The following is a 17784-nucleotide window of genomic DNA, read 5'->3' as shown; positions in this document are numbered from 1 at the left end:
TTTTTTTTTTCTTAATTTAATTGTACAGATTAAAGCACTTATGGAGGAACTGCAACGTCTGCAGGCCCTGGAACAGACGCACCTGGTGCAGATCCAGCGCCTGGAGGAGCACCTGGAGGTGAAGCGTCAGCATATTATCCGCTTGGAGGCCCGCCTGGATAAGCATCAGATCAATGAGGCTCTGGCGGAGGCCACTGCCTTGGCAGCCGTTACCGCTGCTGCCGTTGCCGCTGCCAATAATAACAATAATAATAATAATAACAATAGTCAGAGCAGTGATCATAATAAGCTAAGTGCCGCCGCCGCAGCATCCTCCAGTGATCCTGTGGAGAGTGGCAAGAATGTGGAGAATGCGGAGGAGGAGGATGAGGAGGAGGAGGAGCATGATGAGGCCATGCTGGTGGATGCCAGCGCAGAGGTGAAGTCGGAGGAGAAGGCCAACGCGGTGGAGCGACAGCGGAGGAGAATGGACATTGAGGAGGATGAAGAGGATGAGGAGGATCAGATCAATGAGGATCGGGCTGCAGATCGAAGGATCATCAGCGATAGCAATGAGATCAAAATTGAAAAGGAACAGCAGTGAGTAGATATTTATAGAAATCAATTAGAAAGTTCTTTTTAGAATTATAATATTAATTATATATATTTTTTTTCAACTTTTAATAGCAGTCCCTTGGACCTCAATGTCCTTAGTCCGCAGTCGGCCATTGCCGCTGCCGCTGCGGCCGCTGCTGCCGCCGCCTGTGCCAATGACCCCAACAAATTCCAGGAGCTGCTCATTGAGCGGACCAAGGCCCTCGCCGCCGAGGCGCTCAAGAATGGTGCCAGCGATGCCGTCAATGCCATTAGCGAAGGTGAGCTCCAAAGTCGCAAAATATCAAGAAATCATTTCAAGCTCCATCAAGCTCATTATTTTAACAAGGGTGGATCAGTTAGAGAAAATATAAAATAAAATAAATGGGATTCAATTTAAGTAAATAAAAAATAAATTAAAATAGAGTGAGCTTCTAGTATTTTCTATTTAATTTTCTTCTTAAAATATATATCATTTCAAGCTAAAGTAAAGCAACGAATGTCTTATATCATTAAAAACGTTTTAAAGCTCTCTAAATATCTCTTTAAAAATCTCTGTCATCATAAAAAATCGAAAAAAAAAATCATTTTAATCATATTTTTAAAATGGTTGTAAGAATAGTTCTACAACCTTTTTAAAGATTCTCATTTTTAAGGGTATTATTATATCTCCTTAAAAATCATCATGAAAATCTCTACATACCTTTAAAAGTTTCTATAAGAATCTCTTCAAAAAAAATCACTACAACTCCCCTTATTGATCCACCCTATAGCTAACTATATATTTCCGGTCCTTCTTCTCTGATTTCTTGGCTTTATCAATTTGTCTTTGATTTGAAACCGACACGCGCAGGCTTTGCATTTATTATTTTCTCTTTTTTTTATGGTTTATTGAAAGAGCGATAAACCCTGCAAAGAAGAAGGTTATATATCGCATACGATATAAATATATATATATAGCAGAAATCAGAAATCAGCAAAGAGGAGACTTGGACTTGGCGCCAGATTTTATGGCTTGAAGACGCGGCGAGAATGCTTTTATTTCCACAATACTTTTTCCTTCTTTTTTTTTTTTGCTGTGGCTAAATATTTGCATTCCGGTCATTATTATCAATCATTATCATTATAATAACCAAGATCATTGTTGTTGTTGATGTTGTTGTTAATTGTTGTTGTAGTTGTTGAGTTCTGCATGTGTTTATCGATAGCAGAAAGAACTACTTCTACCACCACCATTCTCTCTCTTATGAATCTTTAACCTATATAATATGATATATAAATCTATATTTGTTATTTTGTTGCACTTACAAAATTGGCGAGAAAAAAAATAGCAAACAAAAAAAAATATGATAAATGACAAAGAAAGTTTTCGATTAATTTTTGGCGTTTTGTTCCCTGGATGTGTTGTTGTTATACATAAACAAAAAAAAAAATATACAAAACAACAAAACAAATAGAGCCCCAAAATATTTGTTTTCGTTGGTTATCCCTCCGCAGAGAACAACCCCCAGAAATCGGATGTTGTAGCTGAAGTTATTGATGAACCTATTGAAGCCTCTAAAATGGCAACCAAAGTGGAGTTACCCGATGATGATGAACCCCAACCGGAAACGGAAACTGATACCGAAACGGATATAAGGCTGCAGGAGCAGCTGGTCAATAAGTATTGGCGTCGCGGCTTCGATACATCGCCTCCGGGGAGCAAAACGCCAACAATTTATCAAGGCCTTAGGCCAGCCGATCCTCAGCAGCAATTGTTATTGCCGCCTCCACCGCCTCCGCCGCCTCCCATGGCAACAACGGCGCCTCTACCGCCTACCCACCACCATCAGCAACAACCACAACAACAACAACATCTCTTTAATAACCCAATTCAACAACAACACCAACAACAATTACACCAACAACAGCAACAACAACAGCTACAGCAACAGCAACATGGACCCTCGTCCACCGCCTTGCTTAGCCAACTGGTTAACTCAACCTTTTCCAATTCCAATTCCAACTCAACCTCAACCACAACCTCCATCTCCACCTTATCCTCTCGCACAGATGCCCACCAACACCAACGTGAACGTGAACGTGAACGTGAAAGGGAGCGGGAGCGGGAACGTGAACGTGAACGGGAGCATCATCTGCACAGCAACAGCAGCAGCGGGAACAGTAGCTCCTCGAACCATCACCACCCACATTCACACCACCAGCAGCAGCAACAGCAACAGCAGCAGCAGCAGCAGCAGCATTCACATCAGCCTGATGGGCTGAACCACCATCATGGCCTCAATCATCACCTGCATGCCGGTTTGCTTCATCCTTCAGCGGCAGCGGCAGCAGCTGCTCATCATCACCTGCATCAGCATCAAGAGTCCAGCTCAAACTCCAGTGCCACCAGCACACCCACCGCCGGAGCTGGAGGAGCAGGAGCAGGAGCAGGAGCAGCAGCATCAGCAGGATCAGTATCAGGAAACGCCTTGAATGGCAGCAGCAAATCCTTGGTCGAGGATGCCGCCACCAATGGCTTGGCCGCCGCTGCCATGGCCGCCCATGCCCAGCATGCGGCAGCCGCTGCTGTGATGGGTCCTGGATTTTTACCTGGTCTACCGTCTGCCTTTCAGTTCGCTGCCGCCGCCCAGGTGGCCGCCAGTGGCGGTGATGTTGGCGCCCGCGGGCATTATCGTTTCGCGGATGCGGAATTGCAATTGCCACCGGGTGCCTCGATGGCCGGTCGCTTGGGTGAATCGCTGATACCCAAGGGTGATCCCATGGAGGCCAAGCTGCAGGAGATGCTGCGCTACAATATGGACAAGTATGCCAATCAGGCACTGGATACCCTGCACATCTCGCGACGCGTACGGGAGTTGCTCTCGGTGCATAACATTGGCCAGCGGCTGTTTGCCAAATATATTCTGGGCCTGTCCCAGGGCACCGTCTCCGAGCTCCTTAGTAAGCCAAAGCCATGGGATAAGTTGACGGAGAAGGGAAGGGATAGTTATCGGAAAATGCATGCCTGGGCCTGTGATGATAATGCCGTGATGCTGCTCAAGTCGCTGATACCCAAGAAAGGTGAGTGTGGTTATCCATTCAAAGATTATTTCAAATCCTTCTTGAAAGCAGTGCACAAAAGTAGGCAACAAAATTAAGTTCACACTTAAAATAGTTCCTGGGTATTATAATGTCAGTCAGAAGCTTAAAAGAAAGTGAAGGAGTCATTTTCGAGCCTATAAATTATATATATTCTTGATCAGCATTAAGAGGGGAATCTTTCTAGCTATATCTGGAAGAAAAAAAATTTTCAAAAATTTTCAATATTTTTTTTAACCTTAAAATTGTCAACAAAAAATTGGTAAAAATTTTAATTTTTTTTACGTTTCAAATTAAGTATGCAGATTTGTAAACCTAATTAAAACTAACATGTGAAAGCTTTCCGAAATGAAATTAATCAATTTTTGGTTTAGTTATAAAGATTTTTATGATCATAAATACAAGGATATACAATCTTTGCTTTCCTGAAGTTATCTTTCTTTCTTTCTTATAAATTCACATTTCAAATTTAAAATATATATATATTTAGCTGGCTTTTAAAAAGGTTTTTGATATCCTATTTTGTTGAAGTAATCGAAGTGTGTTAGGATACACCAAGGTTCATTGACTGAAGAGACAACCACAGAGAGACAAGAGTCCTTCAACTCGAACTTCAAACGAGGTCCTGCCAGCTCCTCTCCACTCTCTTTCGCTCTCTCTCTCTCTCTCTCTGTGGAATATTTTCCTCTTTTCCTTTTTTTTGTTGCATCTTTTGGCGTTTTTCATTTCGTTTGGCCGCCGGCCAAAACATTAAATTGTGAAATTTTAATTATTTTTGATTTTTGCGTATAATCAACGTGCCAACAGCACCGCGAGTCGGCGGCGACAAACTTGACGACGCTGCCAGGGGAGTAGTGTGTGTGTGTGTTACCAGAAGCAAGGGGGGTTAGGTAGGTGCAGGAAAAAAAAGAGAGAGAAAAAAAAAGAGACATTTTGCGGTGCAGTTGGAGCGGCCATTTGCCTGTCGCCATAAATTTCGGCAAATTCGCACATTAGGCGTGAAAATGAACAGGAATTCGTTTCATTCTGTCGCGATTTTTTTCTCTCTCTATTTTGTTATTTAAAAATTTGTTGTGCATTTTGTTAACTGAGTTATATATAGTAATATTGTAAATAGTATTTCAAAATCATACCCAACAACTTGTTATATTTCCCTGTTGCCTGGGTTTCCCCCGCTTTTCTGATATTGATTAGTCATCAATTTGAATGGTTTAAAACTTTGACCGGGAAATATGTCAATGGAAAAGTATGTTTAAAATGTGCTAAGCACGCATTGCATTGCGACCCCCCTTCAACACCCAACCCTCCTGCTCCGCCACTGCCATAGGTGCGTGTGTGTGTGTGTGTTGGTCTAAGTGCATGCAAATGTTGACAATTAATTTATGACGATTACTCATGGCAGCTAAACTAACTGTGACTGTTTATAGAGGGTGCGAGAAGGTAGGGGAGAAAGGGTAGGAGAGAAAGGTGGAATGAGAGGGATAGCAAGAGGGAGTAGGAGAAAGAGAAAGAGAGGACAACAGGACGAGTGCTAACAGGGGCGTAGGAACAGGGCACTCGAGCAGGGGTTAAAGTGTAAACGAGGTTATAAAAATAGGGTTTCTCTTATTTTTAACATATTTCTCTACTTCTTTTTTAAGTAAAAAAAAAGTTTAAATATTTTAAAATACTTAAAAAAAATTACAAATTTATTTGTTCACTAAATACTTGATAAATGAGAGAGAAATGAGGAAATAAATACTCAAAAGCAAGTTAAATTAATATATTATATCAATGTTAATTCTTTGCCCTTAAAAATATATTTTTTTGCGATTGCTAATATATAAAGTAAAATTAAATAAAATATATATAATAATACAGAAAATATATTAAACATTTTAGGCAGCAAAAAATCAACAAAATCAATTTAATTAGAAATGTATAATTAATTAACAATTAAAAGGTTCTATCAAAAAGGAATCTTAGCTTTTTTTAAGCCCCCCTTTTTTTTCCTGTGACAACTAATTCCTGCAATGATTCTCCCCCCTTTAGAAAAATGCAACCCCCCTTTCCCCACCCCTGTGGTAGGAAACTCAGGTAGCTCAGGTTAACAATACTTTGAAGTCATTGTGGCAAAAGTTAACCCAGGATGCGCGTCAATGAATTTTGAATTGTAATTGTTTAAAGCGCGCTATGTAAAATCAGAGGGGGTTAGGGAGGGGGATCAGAGGCTTAGAAGGGGTCTGCCAAGGGGCGAGGTACTTAATAATAAATATATATAAAAAAAGGTGGCAAAGGTTAGGGGGAACCACGACGACTGCCGTGACAATTGGTCTGTGAAAAGCTTGAAACAAAATCAGAAAAAAATAAATATATACATATATATATATATGTATAGTCGGGCAACATGAAGTTGAATTAAATGTAAACAAGAAGCACGGCAAATAATAATAATAAAAATAATAATAATAATAATAATAATAATACGAGGCACAACTGCAACTCTGCCTTCAACGAGCCATGCAAAATCGGCTGACGTGCCGAGCGTTTGAAGTCGTCTTTGTGATTCCCCTTCCCCCCGGAAAGAAATCCATGGGGGGAGGTAACAAGGGGGGTTGGTAGTGTAGCCCCAATCCCTACCCCCTTTGACGCAAAAGTTTTTGCGTTTTCGGTTTGTTTTTTCGAACCCCTCCACGCCTTTGAATTTTCTGCCTTTTGCCTTTCTTTTTGGTTTATTTTTAAGGACAATTGTTGCTTTTTGTTCAATAGAGGGTTAAAGTCTGGTTATATTAGCAATACAAGGGTTAAGGTTTAATCAATAGGAAATTTTAGCAAAATAAAGGTTAATTTGATAGATAGAAAAGTAGAAAGAAAGAGTTAAGGGAAAGTATTACAAATATAAATCAAGAAACTTATTTATTTTCCTATAATTAAATAAAATCGAAAAAGATTTTATTTGAATATTAAAAGCATTTTTTTAACTTGCTTTAAATATAATTTAAAAGCTTCGTAACATCACTTAAAGATACTTTTATAGTGTTTAACCCGCAGGACCTTTAGCTCCCTCTTTAACCCTCTTACACTTGACTAAAGTTTACAAACGCAAACAGCAACAAAAAAAATCATAGAAAAAAGAAGAAAAAAAATTACTGTTGACAGGACTCTTTGGTAACAAAAAAACAGAATAAAAAAAAGCAGGGAAAAACAGGACTAGAAAACTGAGGGGAAAGCCAAGTGCTCAATTGAAACTCAACGCTGAAAAGCAGGGGAACCACACGGCGTATACGTAATGACTGCAAGGCGGGGGGTGAGTACTCACTCGTACTTGTGGAGTACAGAGTGTGAGCCATTATAGCAGCTAATAATACTAGCATATTAACACATAATTCTCAACAGACACCACCCTACCCCCCCTCTCTCTCTCTGTCTCTGTCCTTTATTTTGGCCAGGCCAACAGAGAGACAGAGGGAGAGAGAGTGTAAGTGCGAGTGCCTAAGAATAGCACCGAAAATTGGCTGGGAAAAGGGGGGGAAAGCGGGAAAAGCTTCGACAAAACAAAAGCATTCCAAACGCCACAAGAAGATGCGGCTGAATAAAAATTGAGGAAAAAAGAAAAATAGGAAAGGAAAAACATACGGCAGACTGCCACACATTTATTTGCGGCCGCTTCACAAATTATTTGTCACAAGCCATAAAGCGGCCAAAAAGTGTGTGTAAAAGTGTGTGTCTAAGAAAGAATAGAAAAAAAAACACAAGAAAAGCATAATAATATTTTTCTAAAAATTTAAGTTTTTATTAACGAATCGTAAATACTCTTTTGCCCAAGAAAATATAAAGGTTTATAAACCCTTAAGCTAAAAGGGATATATATTTATATCAGAAAGAGAGAAAGAGTTTTATAATTGCTTTACATATATATTTTAATTAGTTAACTAATTGGTTAATATTCAAATATATATTTTATTTAATTACTTAAATAAAAGAGTTTTATAATTGCTTTTAATATATATTTTCATTAATAAACTTATTGGTTATTGGTTTAATATATATTTTATATAATTATTTACTTACATTAAAGAGTTTTATAATTGCCTTACATATATATTTTAATTACTTAACTAACTGGTTAATATTTTTATATATATTTTATTTAATTACTTTGCTTGTCTAAGAGTAAAGCAATTAATTATTAAATGAAATCTTAAAAAACAAGTAACAAGTAAAAAGAAGACTTGTATTATAACAAAATGTTTTTACATAAATAATTTAAAATATTTCTTACATCTTTCTTTATATTCTATATATTATTTAAATATTATAAAGATATTTTAAAGATATATATTGAATCCAAAAAAGATTCTTAGAGTATCCCAAAAGTCTTTAAGATTTATTTTTTCCGTTCTCACTAAGTGAGCCAACGGGGCGTATCAATGCTTTAGCTTTAACGCGATTTTTGGCCCCATATCTTGATTGTATTTTGATTTTATTTGATTTTATTTATACACAGGTACACACACACCACACACACTCTCCTTTTTTTTTTTCTTTTTTTTTTTGCTGATGCTCTGCAACCATTAAAATTGTTCATTGAGTGGCATCGCATCGTTCATAAGTGTGGCGACTCATTGCGGTTCCCGCTTGTTTTATTTTATCTTATTTCATTTATTTATTTATTTATGTATTATTACTTTTCGTGTGATCAGGGGATTGCCTGAGTGCGTGGGCCTGGCAAACAATACGCATAAATTAGCATAAAGCTCGCTCAACAATTTTCATAAATCTGACTCGATCGCAGAAAGGGAAATCTTAGCCACCGACACAAATTTATTTTATTTTGAATTTCTTTTGATATCTTTTGTGATGAACGAAATGAGGCAATCAGGAGGGGGAAATGGAAGAGCTGCCGCCACAAGAATAGGAAAAGAATCTGAATCAGAACGAAGACCGAAGAGTCTGAAGAATCTGAAGACAGAAGACTGTAGACTATAGACCAAAGACCAAAAGAACCAAGAACCAAGAAGACCGAAGAGTAATGGCCCCCGATCAGGGAGTGCTAATAATTTGATGGGGACTACTAACCGAAAAAATAAAAACAACAACAGCAACGCAAGAGACTATAATAAAAAATAAATAAAACAGAAATGGGTAATAAACAAAATAAGGAAAACTGGTGGGGAAAAGATGAGGTTAAAAAGGGGGGAAATTTGAAGGAAAATGGGAGGAAAGTAGGAGGAGGAAACTGAGGTGGCAAAGGAAAGGGGAAACAGACAGAGAAATATATATTTTTAAACAAAAAAAAATCAGCCAGTAAATGGTTAAATGTTGCACATGTCGTGTTCGTGCCTGGTTACAATTTTTTGTAATTTTTATTTTGCATATAAGCGGGCTAATTACTTTGTAATAAACTTTGACAACAGCAGGGTTAAGGGGGTTTTTGGGGATAAGGATTGGGGGTTGAGGGTTAAGGGGTTAAGGGGTTGTGGAGTTGCAAGAACAAAGCCAAATCCATGACGAAAACAAATTAAAATGCAAGACAAAGTTGCCTCTGCATGTTGCCCATTCTCTAGGAGTCTCTCCATTCTCCAGGATACCTTTTCTCCACTCTCCACTCTCCAGTGCTCCTTTCTCCATATTCCCACTACCCATACCCATTCCACTTGTTCCAGTGTCTATATCTCACATAGATATACATATATAAAATTTTCTGCTTAATTGCAAGACAAACAAAGGTGGAAATAAAGCGTTGGGAATGGGGTGGCAAGGAATGCAGGGAATGGGCATAGGGTATGGGGTATGGGGTATTGGTTTTAAGGGGAATGGGTGAAAAAGTGAAACCCCTTTTGATAACAGGTGAGACCCAACTCTGCTGCAGTGCAGGTCCCTGAATAAGAAGCTACCTACCGCCCTGTGTCGAAACTCTTCAATTTGCAATGCTACGTTTGCTTTCCGCTCAGCTGGAAGAAGGAGGAAGAAGCCCCCAATTCCACAGTTCCTCCCCAGTTTTCCTTTTTCTTTTACTCCTTTTGTTTTTTTTTAATTGACACTTTTGCTAATACACGAGGAACAAATGGTAAGAAAGAATGAAGGGAAGAGCAAGTCGAAATGACTGGCATTTTAATTAGAAAATTTTTACTTGCAATTAATGCAAATTGCGTGCGTGTGCCAATTTCAATGTGCCAACAGCCGGTTCAATTCCGTGCGTTCCCTCAAACCCCGCATCGAAACGAAAGGATACCCTTTCAGATCGACGCGACGCGACATGTTGAAGTATGATTACATATTTGTGTATATGTGTGTGTGGAGCCAGCAAATATTTATTGTATTTAGAATATATATACGGAGAAAAAAAAACAAGAGAAAATGGAAAATGGAAAGCGAAGCCAACCCCACAGGTCTCTGTCCTTCTCCTCCTTTGATTTGTTATAAAAGGCAAATATTCATCAGGCAAAAAGGGAAGCAGAACAAAGATTGTCATATAAATATAGATATATATGTATATATAGAAACGGATAACTGGGTAGACAAATATGATAGCTCATATCTTTTGGTGGTCCGAATATAACAACAAAAAAATATCCCTTTTTGAATGACAATTTGGTCAACATGTTTCTCTCTAATAAATTAAAAAACAAAAAACACAAAAAACCTACAGACAAGAATAATGTAAATCGCAGACAAAACAAAAAAATACACGGGGGCTATCTATATCTCTACATATATTTCTATATATATATATATATATAGTAAAAAGCTGAAAGGTTGCTAACGCGAAAATATAAAAAAATGCGGGCCTTGGTTGAGGATAAAGATGTTGAATTTTGTACTTTTTTTCGGTGATGTCTGACTGCCACGTGAAAGACTCTTGAATAATTTTTTTGGTCACAAAAATATATAGAAGTTAAGGCTTAAAGTTGGCTTCAAGTATTAATTGCGAGTTTCTAGTTTATAAATTAAAAATTTAATACCAAAGTTTGAAAACAAAACAAAACAAGAAACTTTCTTCAGAAAGCCAAAGTTTATATATTTGTGCAGTTTGGAAATGATTTATGGAATCAAATCGGAAATCGTTTATAAGTAAGCTTAAAATATTCACATTATTTAAAGCGATATTTTGTATGTGACAATTTTTTCGAAAATTTGATTTAAAAAAAAAAATATCAAATCAACAAAATGTAATTTTTCTCGAATATAGCTAGATCGATTCGTCTGTTGATGCTGATCAAGAAAATGACTCCTTTACTGATTAAAAGTATAAAAAACCTTTGGAAAAATATATAATATAGGAGTTTTCTAGTCTATAAAAAACCTTATAAATCCCTAACTTCTCTGCTTAAAATCCCCACAAAACATCAACTGCCATGGTCTTTAAAGAGTGCCACTTACCTTCTCTGTAAACCAATCGATATATACCATATATATGTAGAGAGATATATACGGATATTTCCCGGCATAGTTGGCCACAATCTTTGGCCAAATCCCTGGCTAAGCTGTCTGTGTCTGACCAGCCTCCTCCAACTTTCACTCTCAGAAAAAATTCCCGTCATATATTCCCTCATATTTCCCCTCTTTTGTTCGATCCTGCCAGCAAATCCTGATGCTGGCCCTGGGTCATTCCAGGTGTCATCAATGTCATCTTCGACTTTATAACACAAAAACACTTTGTAATCCCCAAATGAAGCGACGACAGGGGGGCGAAAAAAAAATGAAAACTCCCCCACACACACTTACTTACTCGGTGAAAATGATTTTTCCAATTTTGATGGTCCTAACCTATTGTAGTTGGCCATTTGATCGCCTTTTATCCTTCGCTTGCTTCACTTTTTTTTGCACTTCTATTCTCCCATTTGGTACATTTGTCATTCATGTGTTGATTTCCGTTTCCGCTTTTGCCAAGTCGCCAAGTGTTTGCTCCTTTGGGGCATCGATTATGCTTTTGCGGCAATTGTAAAGCGATTTTCAGTTATTTCATTTCATTGCTTGGTTGGCGAAAAACGTTTGATTGATGTTTGTTGCCACAAAAACATGCCGCAGGACACATCACACAGGATGTACACCTAACCACTTTGTGTGTTTGAGTGATTATTTTGCAATTTACCACTCGATGCTTTTGTCAAACAAAAAAAAAAAAAAATATAGAAAAGAGAGTCTGAAAAGCACAAGGACTTCTCCATTACCAATTTTGTTTTTTCGAAAATGTGGAAATTTTTTATTGCCAGGACTTGTATTTTTGTTTTTTGTTTGTAACCCGCTCTCAATTGCAATTGAATTCATTCATTTATTCATTTCGTTTGGTTTTCGTTTGGCTCTCGTTTGGTTTATTCAACTCCACGACCAGGACCAGGACCAGGACCTCGCTTCGATGAGCAGTAGGAGGAGGAGGAGGAGGAGGTCCTGGCGCGTGCCAAATTAGCGCAAACGCTCTTTTTGCATCGAACAACTATTTGAGGTCCTGTGGCGGTTAGGAAAAAAGAAAAGCATCAAAATAATGTATAGCAAGGAGTGTGAATGCCACACGAAAAATTCTACGTTTGTCGGTTTTTTCGGTTTTGATATATATATGTATATATGCACAAACATATATATAATTGGAGCAAAAGTCCAGTCCAGTCCTGTTGAAACCCATCGAAATTTTACGTAGGGATACGTAGGGGGGAGCGATCCCTTTCAACTGCATTGCCGCCTTTATGGTCGCAAATTCGCTTTGGCTTTTTTGAACGCTTTATGGCTTAATTGGTTTGAGCTTGGATTGATGTTTGATTCCCTTACCCCCCATAAAGTTTACAGCATTTAATGGGCTATGGCCCTTTATGATCCACCATCTCCTAATCGAATATATATCTTCTCTTGCAGATTCTGGCCTGCCGCAGTATGCTGGTCGCGGTGCCGGCGGCGGTGGCGGTGATGATTCCATGTCCGAGGATCGCATCGCCCACATCCTCAGCGAGGCCTCGTCCCTGATGAAACAGAGCAGCGTTGTCCAGCAGCAGCGGGAGCACGAGATGCGTCGTCATGGTGCCGGCCTTGTTGGTGATGATTCGCACAGCAATGAGGATAGCAAATCGCCGCCGCAGAGTTGCTCATCGCCCTTCTTCAAGGTGGAGCATCAGATCAAGCAGCAGCATCAGCAGCATCAGCAGCAACAGCAGCAGCAACAGCAGCAGCAGCAGCATCTCAATCCGGAGCAGCAGCGGGAGCGGGAGCGGGAGCAGCGCGAGCGAGAGCAACAGCAGCGTTTGCGGCACGAGGATCTGGCCCAGGATAAGATGGCGAGGCTGTATCAGGAGCTAATAGCACGCACTCCACGTGAGGCACCATTTCCCAGGTAAAAGATAATTTCAGAGGCATCTAGAGCATCCTCTTTTCCTTCTTAACCTATCCAAGAGTTACCTAATAACCTATTCCATTCTCTCTCCCCCCACAGCCTGTTCTTTTCACCCATTTTTGGTGGAGGTGCTGGGATGCCTGGTGCCGCTGGCAATGCCTTCCCCGCCATGGCCGATGAGAATATGCGACATGTGTTTGAGCGTGAGATTGCCAAGTTGCAGCAACATCAGCAGCAGCAGCAGCAACAGCAGCAGCAGCAGCAACAGGCGGCGGCCGCTCAGTTCCCCAACTTCTCCAGCCTGATGGCCCTGCAGCAGCAGGTCCTGAACGGTGCCCAGGATCTCTCGCTGGCCGCTGCCGCTGCGGCTGCCAAGGATATCAAGCTGAATGGTCAGCGTTCATCGCTGGATCACAGTGCCGGCGGCGGTGGCAGCAGCAGCAGTTGCTCCAAGGATGGCGAACGCGATGAGCCCGGTTATCCATCATCGCTGCATGGCATCAAGTCGGAAGGTGGCAGCACACCGGCACCAGGAGCAGCATCAGTGCCAGCTGTGCCCTCAGCAGTGGCCGGTGGAGCAGGTGGAGCCGGAGTCGGAGCCAGTAGCAATTCGGCGGCGCCCAGTCCATTGAGTAACTCGATTTTGCCGCCTGCTTTGAGCAGCCAGAATGAGGAGTTTGCGGCCACCGCCAGTCCCTTGCAGCGAATGGCTTCGATCACGAATTCACTGATCACCCAGCCGCCGGTGACGCCGCATCATAGCACACCAACGCGTCCGACCAAGGCGGTCCTGCCGCCCATCACCCAGCAGCAGTTCGATATGTTCAACAATCTCAACACGGAGGATATTGTGCGTCGTGTGAAGGAGGCCCTCTCCCAGTACTCGATCTCCCAGCGTCTCTTTGGCGAATCGGTGCTCGGACTGTCCCAGGGTTCCGTCTCCGATCTGCTGGCCCGACCCAAGCCCTGGCATATGCTCACCCAGAAGGGACGCGAACCCTTCATACGCATGAAGATGTTCCTCGAGGATGAGAATGCCGTGCACAAGCTGGTGGCCAGTCAGTATAAGATTGCACCCGAGAAGCTGATGCGAACGGGCAGCTACAGCGGGAGTCCACAGATGCCGCAGGGATTGGCCAGCAAGATGCAGGCATCGCTGCCCATGCAGAAGATGATGAGCGAACTGAAGCTGCAGGAGCCGGCGCAGGCGCAGCATCTCATGCAACAGATGCAGGCGGCGGCCATGGCCCAGGCGCAGGCACAGCAGCAGCAGCAGGTGCAAGTGCAGCAGGCTGCCCAGCAGCATCTGCAGCAGCAGGCCCAGCAACATCTCCAGGCGGCTGCACAGCAGCATCTCCAGCAGCAGCAGCAGCAACAGCAACAGCAGCAACAGCAGCAGCAGCAGCAACATCCACACCAGCAACACCATCAGGCAGCGGCAGCGGCAGCAGCGGCTCTGCATCACCAGAGCATGCTATTGACCTCACCGGGTCTGCCGCCACAGCATGCCATTAGCCTGCCACCGGGCAATCCTGGCCAGAATCAGAGCAACTCCGGCTCGGTCCAGAGTCCCGCCAACAGCGATAAGAAACCGATGTTGATGCCTGTCCATGGCACAAATGCCATGCGCAGTCTGCATCAGCACATGTCGCCCACCGTCTATGAGATGGCTGCCCTTACCCAGGACCTGGACACGCACGACATCACCACCAAGATCAAGGAGGCCCTGCTGGCCAATAACATTGGCCAGAAGATCTTTGGCGAGGCGGTGCTTGGCCTCTCCCAAGGCTCCGTTTCGGAGCTGCTCAGCAAGCCCAAGCCCTGGCACATGCTGTCCATCAAGGGCCGTGAGCCCTTCATCCGGATGCAGCTCTGGCTGAGCGATGCCAACAATGTGGAGCGATTGCAGCTGCTCAAGAATGAGCGAAGGGAGGCGAGTAAGCGTCGCAGGAGCACCGGACCCAATCAGCAGGACAATAGCAGTGATACATCCAGCAATGATACCAATGACTTTTACACCAGCAGCCCCGGCCCGGGATCCGTGGGTTCGGGGGTGGGCGGTGTGGGTGGTGCTCCGCCCAGCAAAAAGCAAAGGGTACTCTTCTCCGAGGAGCAGAAGGAAGCCCTCCGCTTGGCCTTTGCCCTGGATCCCTATCCGAATGTGGGTACCATTGAGTTCCTGGCCAATGAGCTGAGCCTGGCCACAAGGACGATTACGAATTGGTTCCACAATCACCGGATGCGATTGAAGCAACAGGTGCCGCATGGCCAGCCGGGTCAGGACAATCCCATACCCAGCCGGGAGAGCACCAGTTCGACGCCCTTCGATCCCGTCCAGTTCCGTATTCTGTTGCAGCAGCGTCTCGTTGAGCTGCACAAGGAGCGCATGGGTTTGAGTGGTGCCCCCATTCCATATCCACCGTACTTTGCAGCGGCTGCTTTGTTGGGACGCAGCTTGGCCGGCATACCGGGAGCAGCGGCAGCGGCCGGAGCGGCAGCAGCAGCAGCAGCAGCAGTGGGCGGTGGTGTCGGTGGTGCCACCACCAGCGAGGAGCTGCAGGCCCTGAATCAGGCCTTCAAGGAGCAAATGAGTGGCCTGGATCTATCGATGCCCTCGCTAAAGCGTGAGCGTAGCGATGATTATCAGGACGAACTGGAGCTGGATCATCATCAGCAGCAGCAGCAGCAACAGCAGCAGCATCATCACCTCCAGCTGCAACAGCATCTGCAGCAGCAGCACCAGCATCAGCAGCAGCAACAGCAGCAGCAGCAGCACAGCGACAACGAGTCCGAGCAGGATCAACTGGAGGATAACAAGAGCAGCGAATATGAGAAGGCTCTGCACAAATCCGCCTTGGCCTCGGCGGCAGCGGCTGCTGCTTACATGTCCAATGCGGTGAGGAGTTCACGTCGCAAGCCAGCTGCCCCACAATGGGTGAATCCTGCTGGCGTTGGTGGTGGTGGTGCCACGCCCACGCCCAATGCTGTCCTTGCAGCAGCTGCAGCAGCAGCAGCAGCCGCAGCAGCAGCGGCAGCAGCAGCCACGGCGGCCGAGAATGAGAGGATTATCAACGGAGTGTGTGTGATGCAGGGTTCCGAATATGGACGCGATGATACCGAACAGGCTGGCAAGGACACGGCCGGCGGGGATTCAGATCATGAGCATCCCCAACTGGAAATTGATCAGAGCTTCATGGAGCCAGAGGTGCACATCAAACAGGAGGAGGAAGATGACGAGGACGAGGAGGAGGAGGAGCGACAGCAGCCAAGTCTGGCGGGTGCTGCAGATGAGGCACAGCAGCAGCAGCAGCAGCAGCAGCAGCAGCAGCTCAAGGTGGTCAACGAGGAGAAACTGCGGCTGGTGCGTGTGCGTCGATTGAGCAGCACGGGCAATGGTTCCGCCGATGAGATGCCAGCACCCACGGCTCCTCTAGCTGCCTCGACTCCAACTGTTGATGCAACCAACAACAACAACAACAACAGCAGCAGCAGCAGCAGCAGCACCGCAGCCAGCACTAGCAGCAGTCCTTTAGCACCGCCACCTGTGACCGCCAGTCCGAGTCCTGCAGCATGGAATTACTAAGAAAGGAGCAGGGAGCAAGGAGCCAGGATCAAGGAGGAGCGAAATAATCAGTGCAATGTGTTGAGTTGAGTCGCGTTTACTTGTGATTAAGTTTGAAAATGTTTGAATGAGACCAGGGAGATCGATATCCACAGATCGACTAAGAGAGAGAGCAGACACTCTATATACATTTATATATATATCCATATATATATATATTATATATTATATATATTATATTATATATATTTTTTTTTAACTACTAAATAGGCGTTAGTTTTGGTTTAGACCTAAGGTTAGTCTGTAGTAGTTTGTAGCTAAAAGTTTAGAGACGCTATGCGATCGTTGGGTGTGGAGCAGCGCAAAAAGTATTAATGAATGAGAGAGATGGGGAGAGAGAGAGAGAGAGAGAGAGAGCAGTTCCCTCCAGAAAGAGGAAGATGAAGGAAATGTAGGAGAAAACCCCCCCTGACTTGCCGAAGAACTTGAACCAAAACACATGTGTGTCGGAGATCCAAATGTTAGTGAAAAGAATGATCAAAATCTTGCAAAGATTCGATGATCGATCAAGCGATTCTATCGATTTTTGATTAAAGATTTTTTTCGATTAATTCAATTTTTCGAATAAGAATTTTTTTGTTCAACTTATATATTATTTTTTGGTATAACAATTTTTTTGATTTATAAATTTATTTTTTTCGGTGAACGAGTTTTTTGTTAAAAGCATTTTTTCGATTTTTTGATGAATTCAACAAATTTTCTATTTATTCGTTTAAAGAATTTTTCGATTAACGATTTTTTTCGTTTTGTTTCTACTTGAAGACTGTAAAAGCAAAGGCACACACACGTAATTCTATACTATTTTTTTTTTTTTTTATATATACATATATCAACTCGATAGTTAAGTGTTAATTCGTTAAGTGTAAATAAATAAATTAAAGTGTAAATAGAGAGAGTTTCTGTCGTTCTTCCTAAAAACAAAACAAAACCCTTAAATTCTTAAACCGCAAACCGACTTGTTTTTAACTATCTTTTGATCTCAAGCTAAATAAAAAATACAAAATAACAAATAACAAAATAAAAACAAAAAACAAAGGAAAATAAAAGGAAAAAGAAAGAAAAGATATGAAAGCGAAAGGGAAAGAGGGAAATTATTGAAAAATCCAAAGTAAAAGATAGTTAAAGGGCAACAAAAAAATAAATGAAGGAAATGAAACAAGTAAGAAGCGTGTTTTTCCCATCTTTTTGTTTTTCCAATTGATTTTGA

The 17784-nt window shown here is 42.4% G+C and overlaps 1 protein-coding gene across 4 annotated transcripts in view; it reads left to right on the top strand.

The window, feature by feature from the left end:
• The window catches only part of ct (homeobox protein, cut), an 82974-nt gene extending 66007 nt beyond the window's left edge, over positions 1–16967 (top strand). Inside the window, exons 3-7 of one of the 4 annotated variants that reach the window (XM_086836644.1) lie at positions 29–579; positions 670–854; positions 2626–3636; positions 12484–12955; positions 13055–16967. In XM_086836644.1, coding sequence (XP_086692770.1) covers positions 29–579; positions 670–854; positions 2626–3636; positions 12484–12955; positions 13055–16538 — 5703 coding nt within the window. In that variant the 3' untranslated portion in view covers positions 16539–16967. Of the gene's footprint in view, positions 1–28; positions 580–666; positions 855–2070; positions 3637–12483; positions 12956–13054 lie in introns of all 4 variants that reach the window. The other 3 variants (XM_086836642.1, XM_086836643.1, XM_086836641.1) reach the window with 3 other exon arrangements.
• Positions 16968–17784: the final 817 nt, after the last annotated feature.

The sequence above is a fragment of the Drosophila serrata genome, unplaced genomic scaffold (assembly GCF_035046125.1).
Source record: "Drosophila serrata isolate PLE 108 unplaced genomic scaffold, ASM3504612v1 contig_292, whole genome shotgun sequence".
Classification (NCBI taxonomy): domain Eukaryota; kingdom Metazoa; phylum Arthropoda; class Insecta; order Diptera; family Drosophilidae; genus Drosophila; species Drosophila serrata.
The sequence above is the reverse complement of the archived record's forward strand: the minus strand, read 5'-3'. Positions and strand labels throughout refer to the sequence as shown.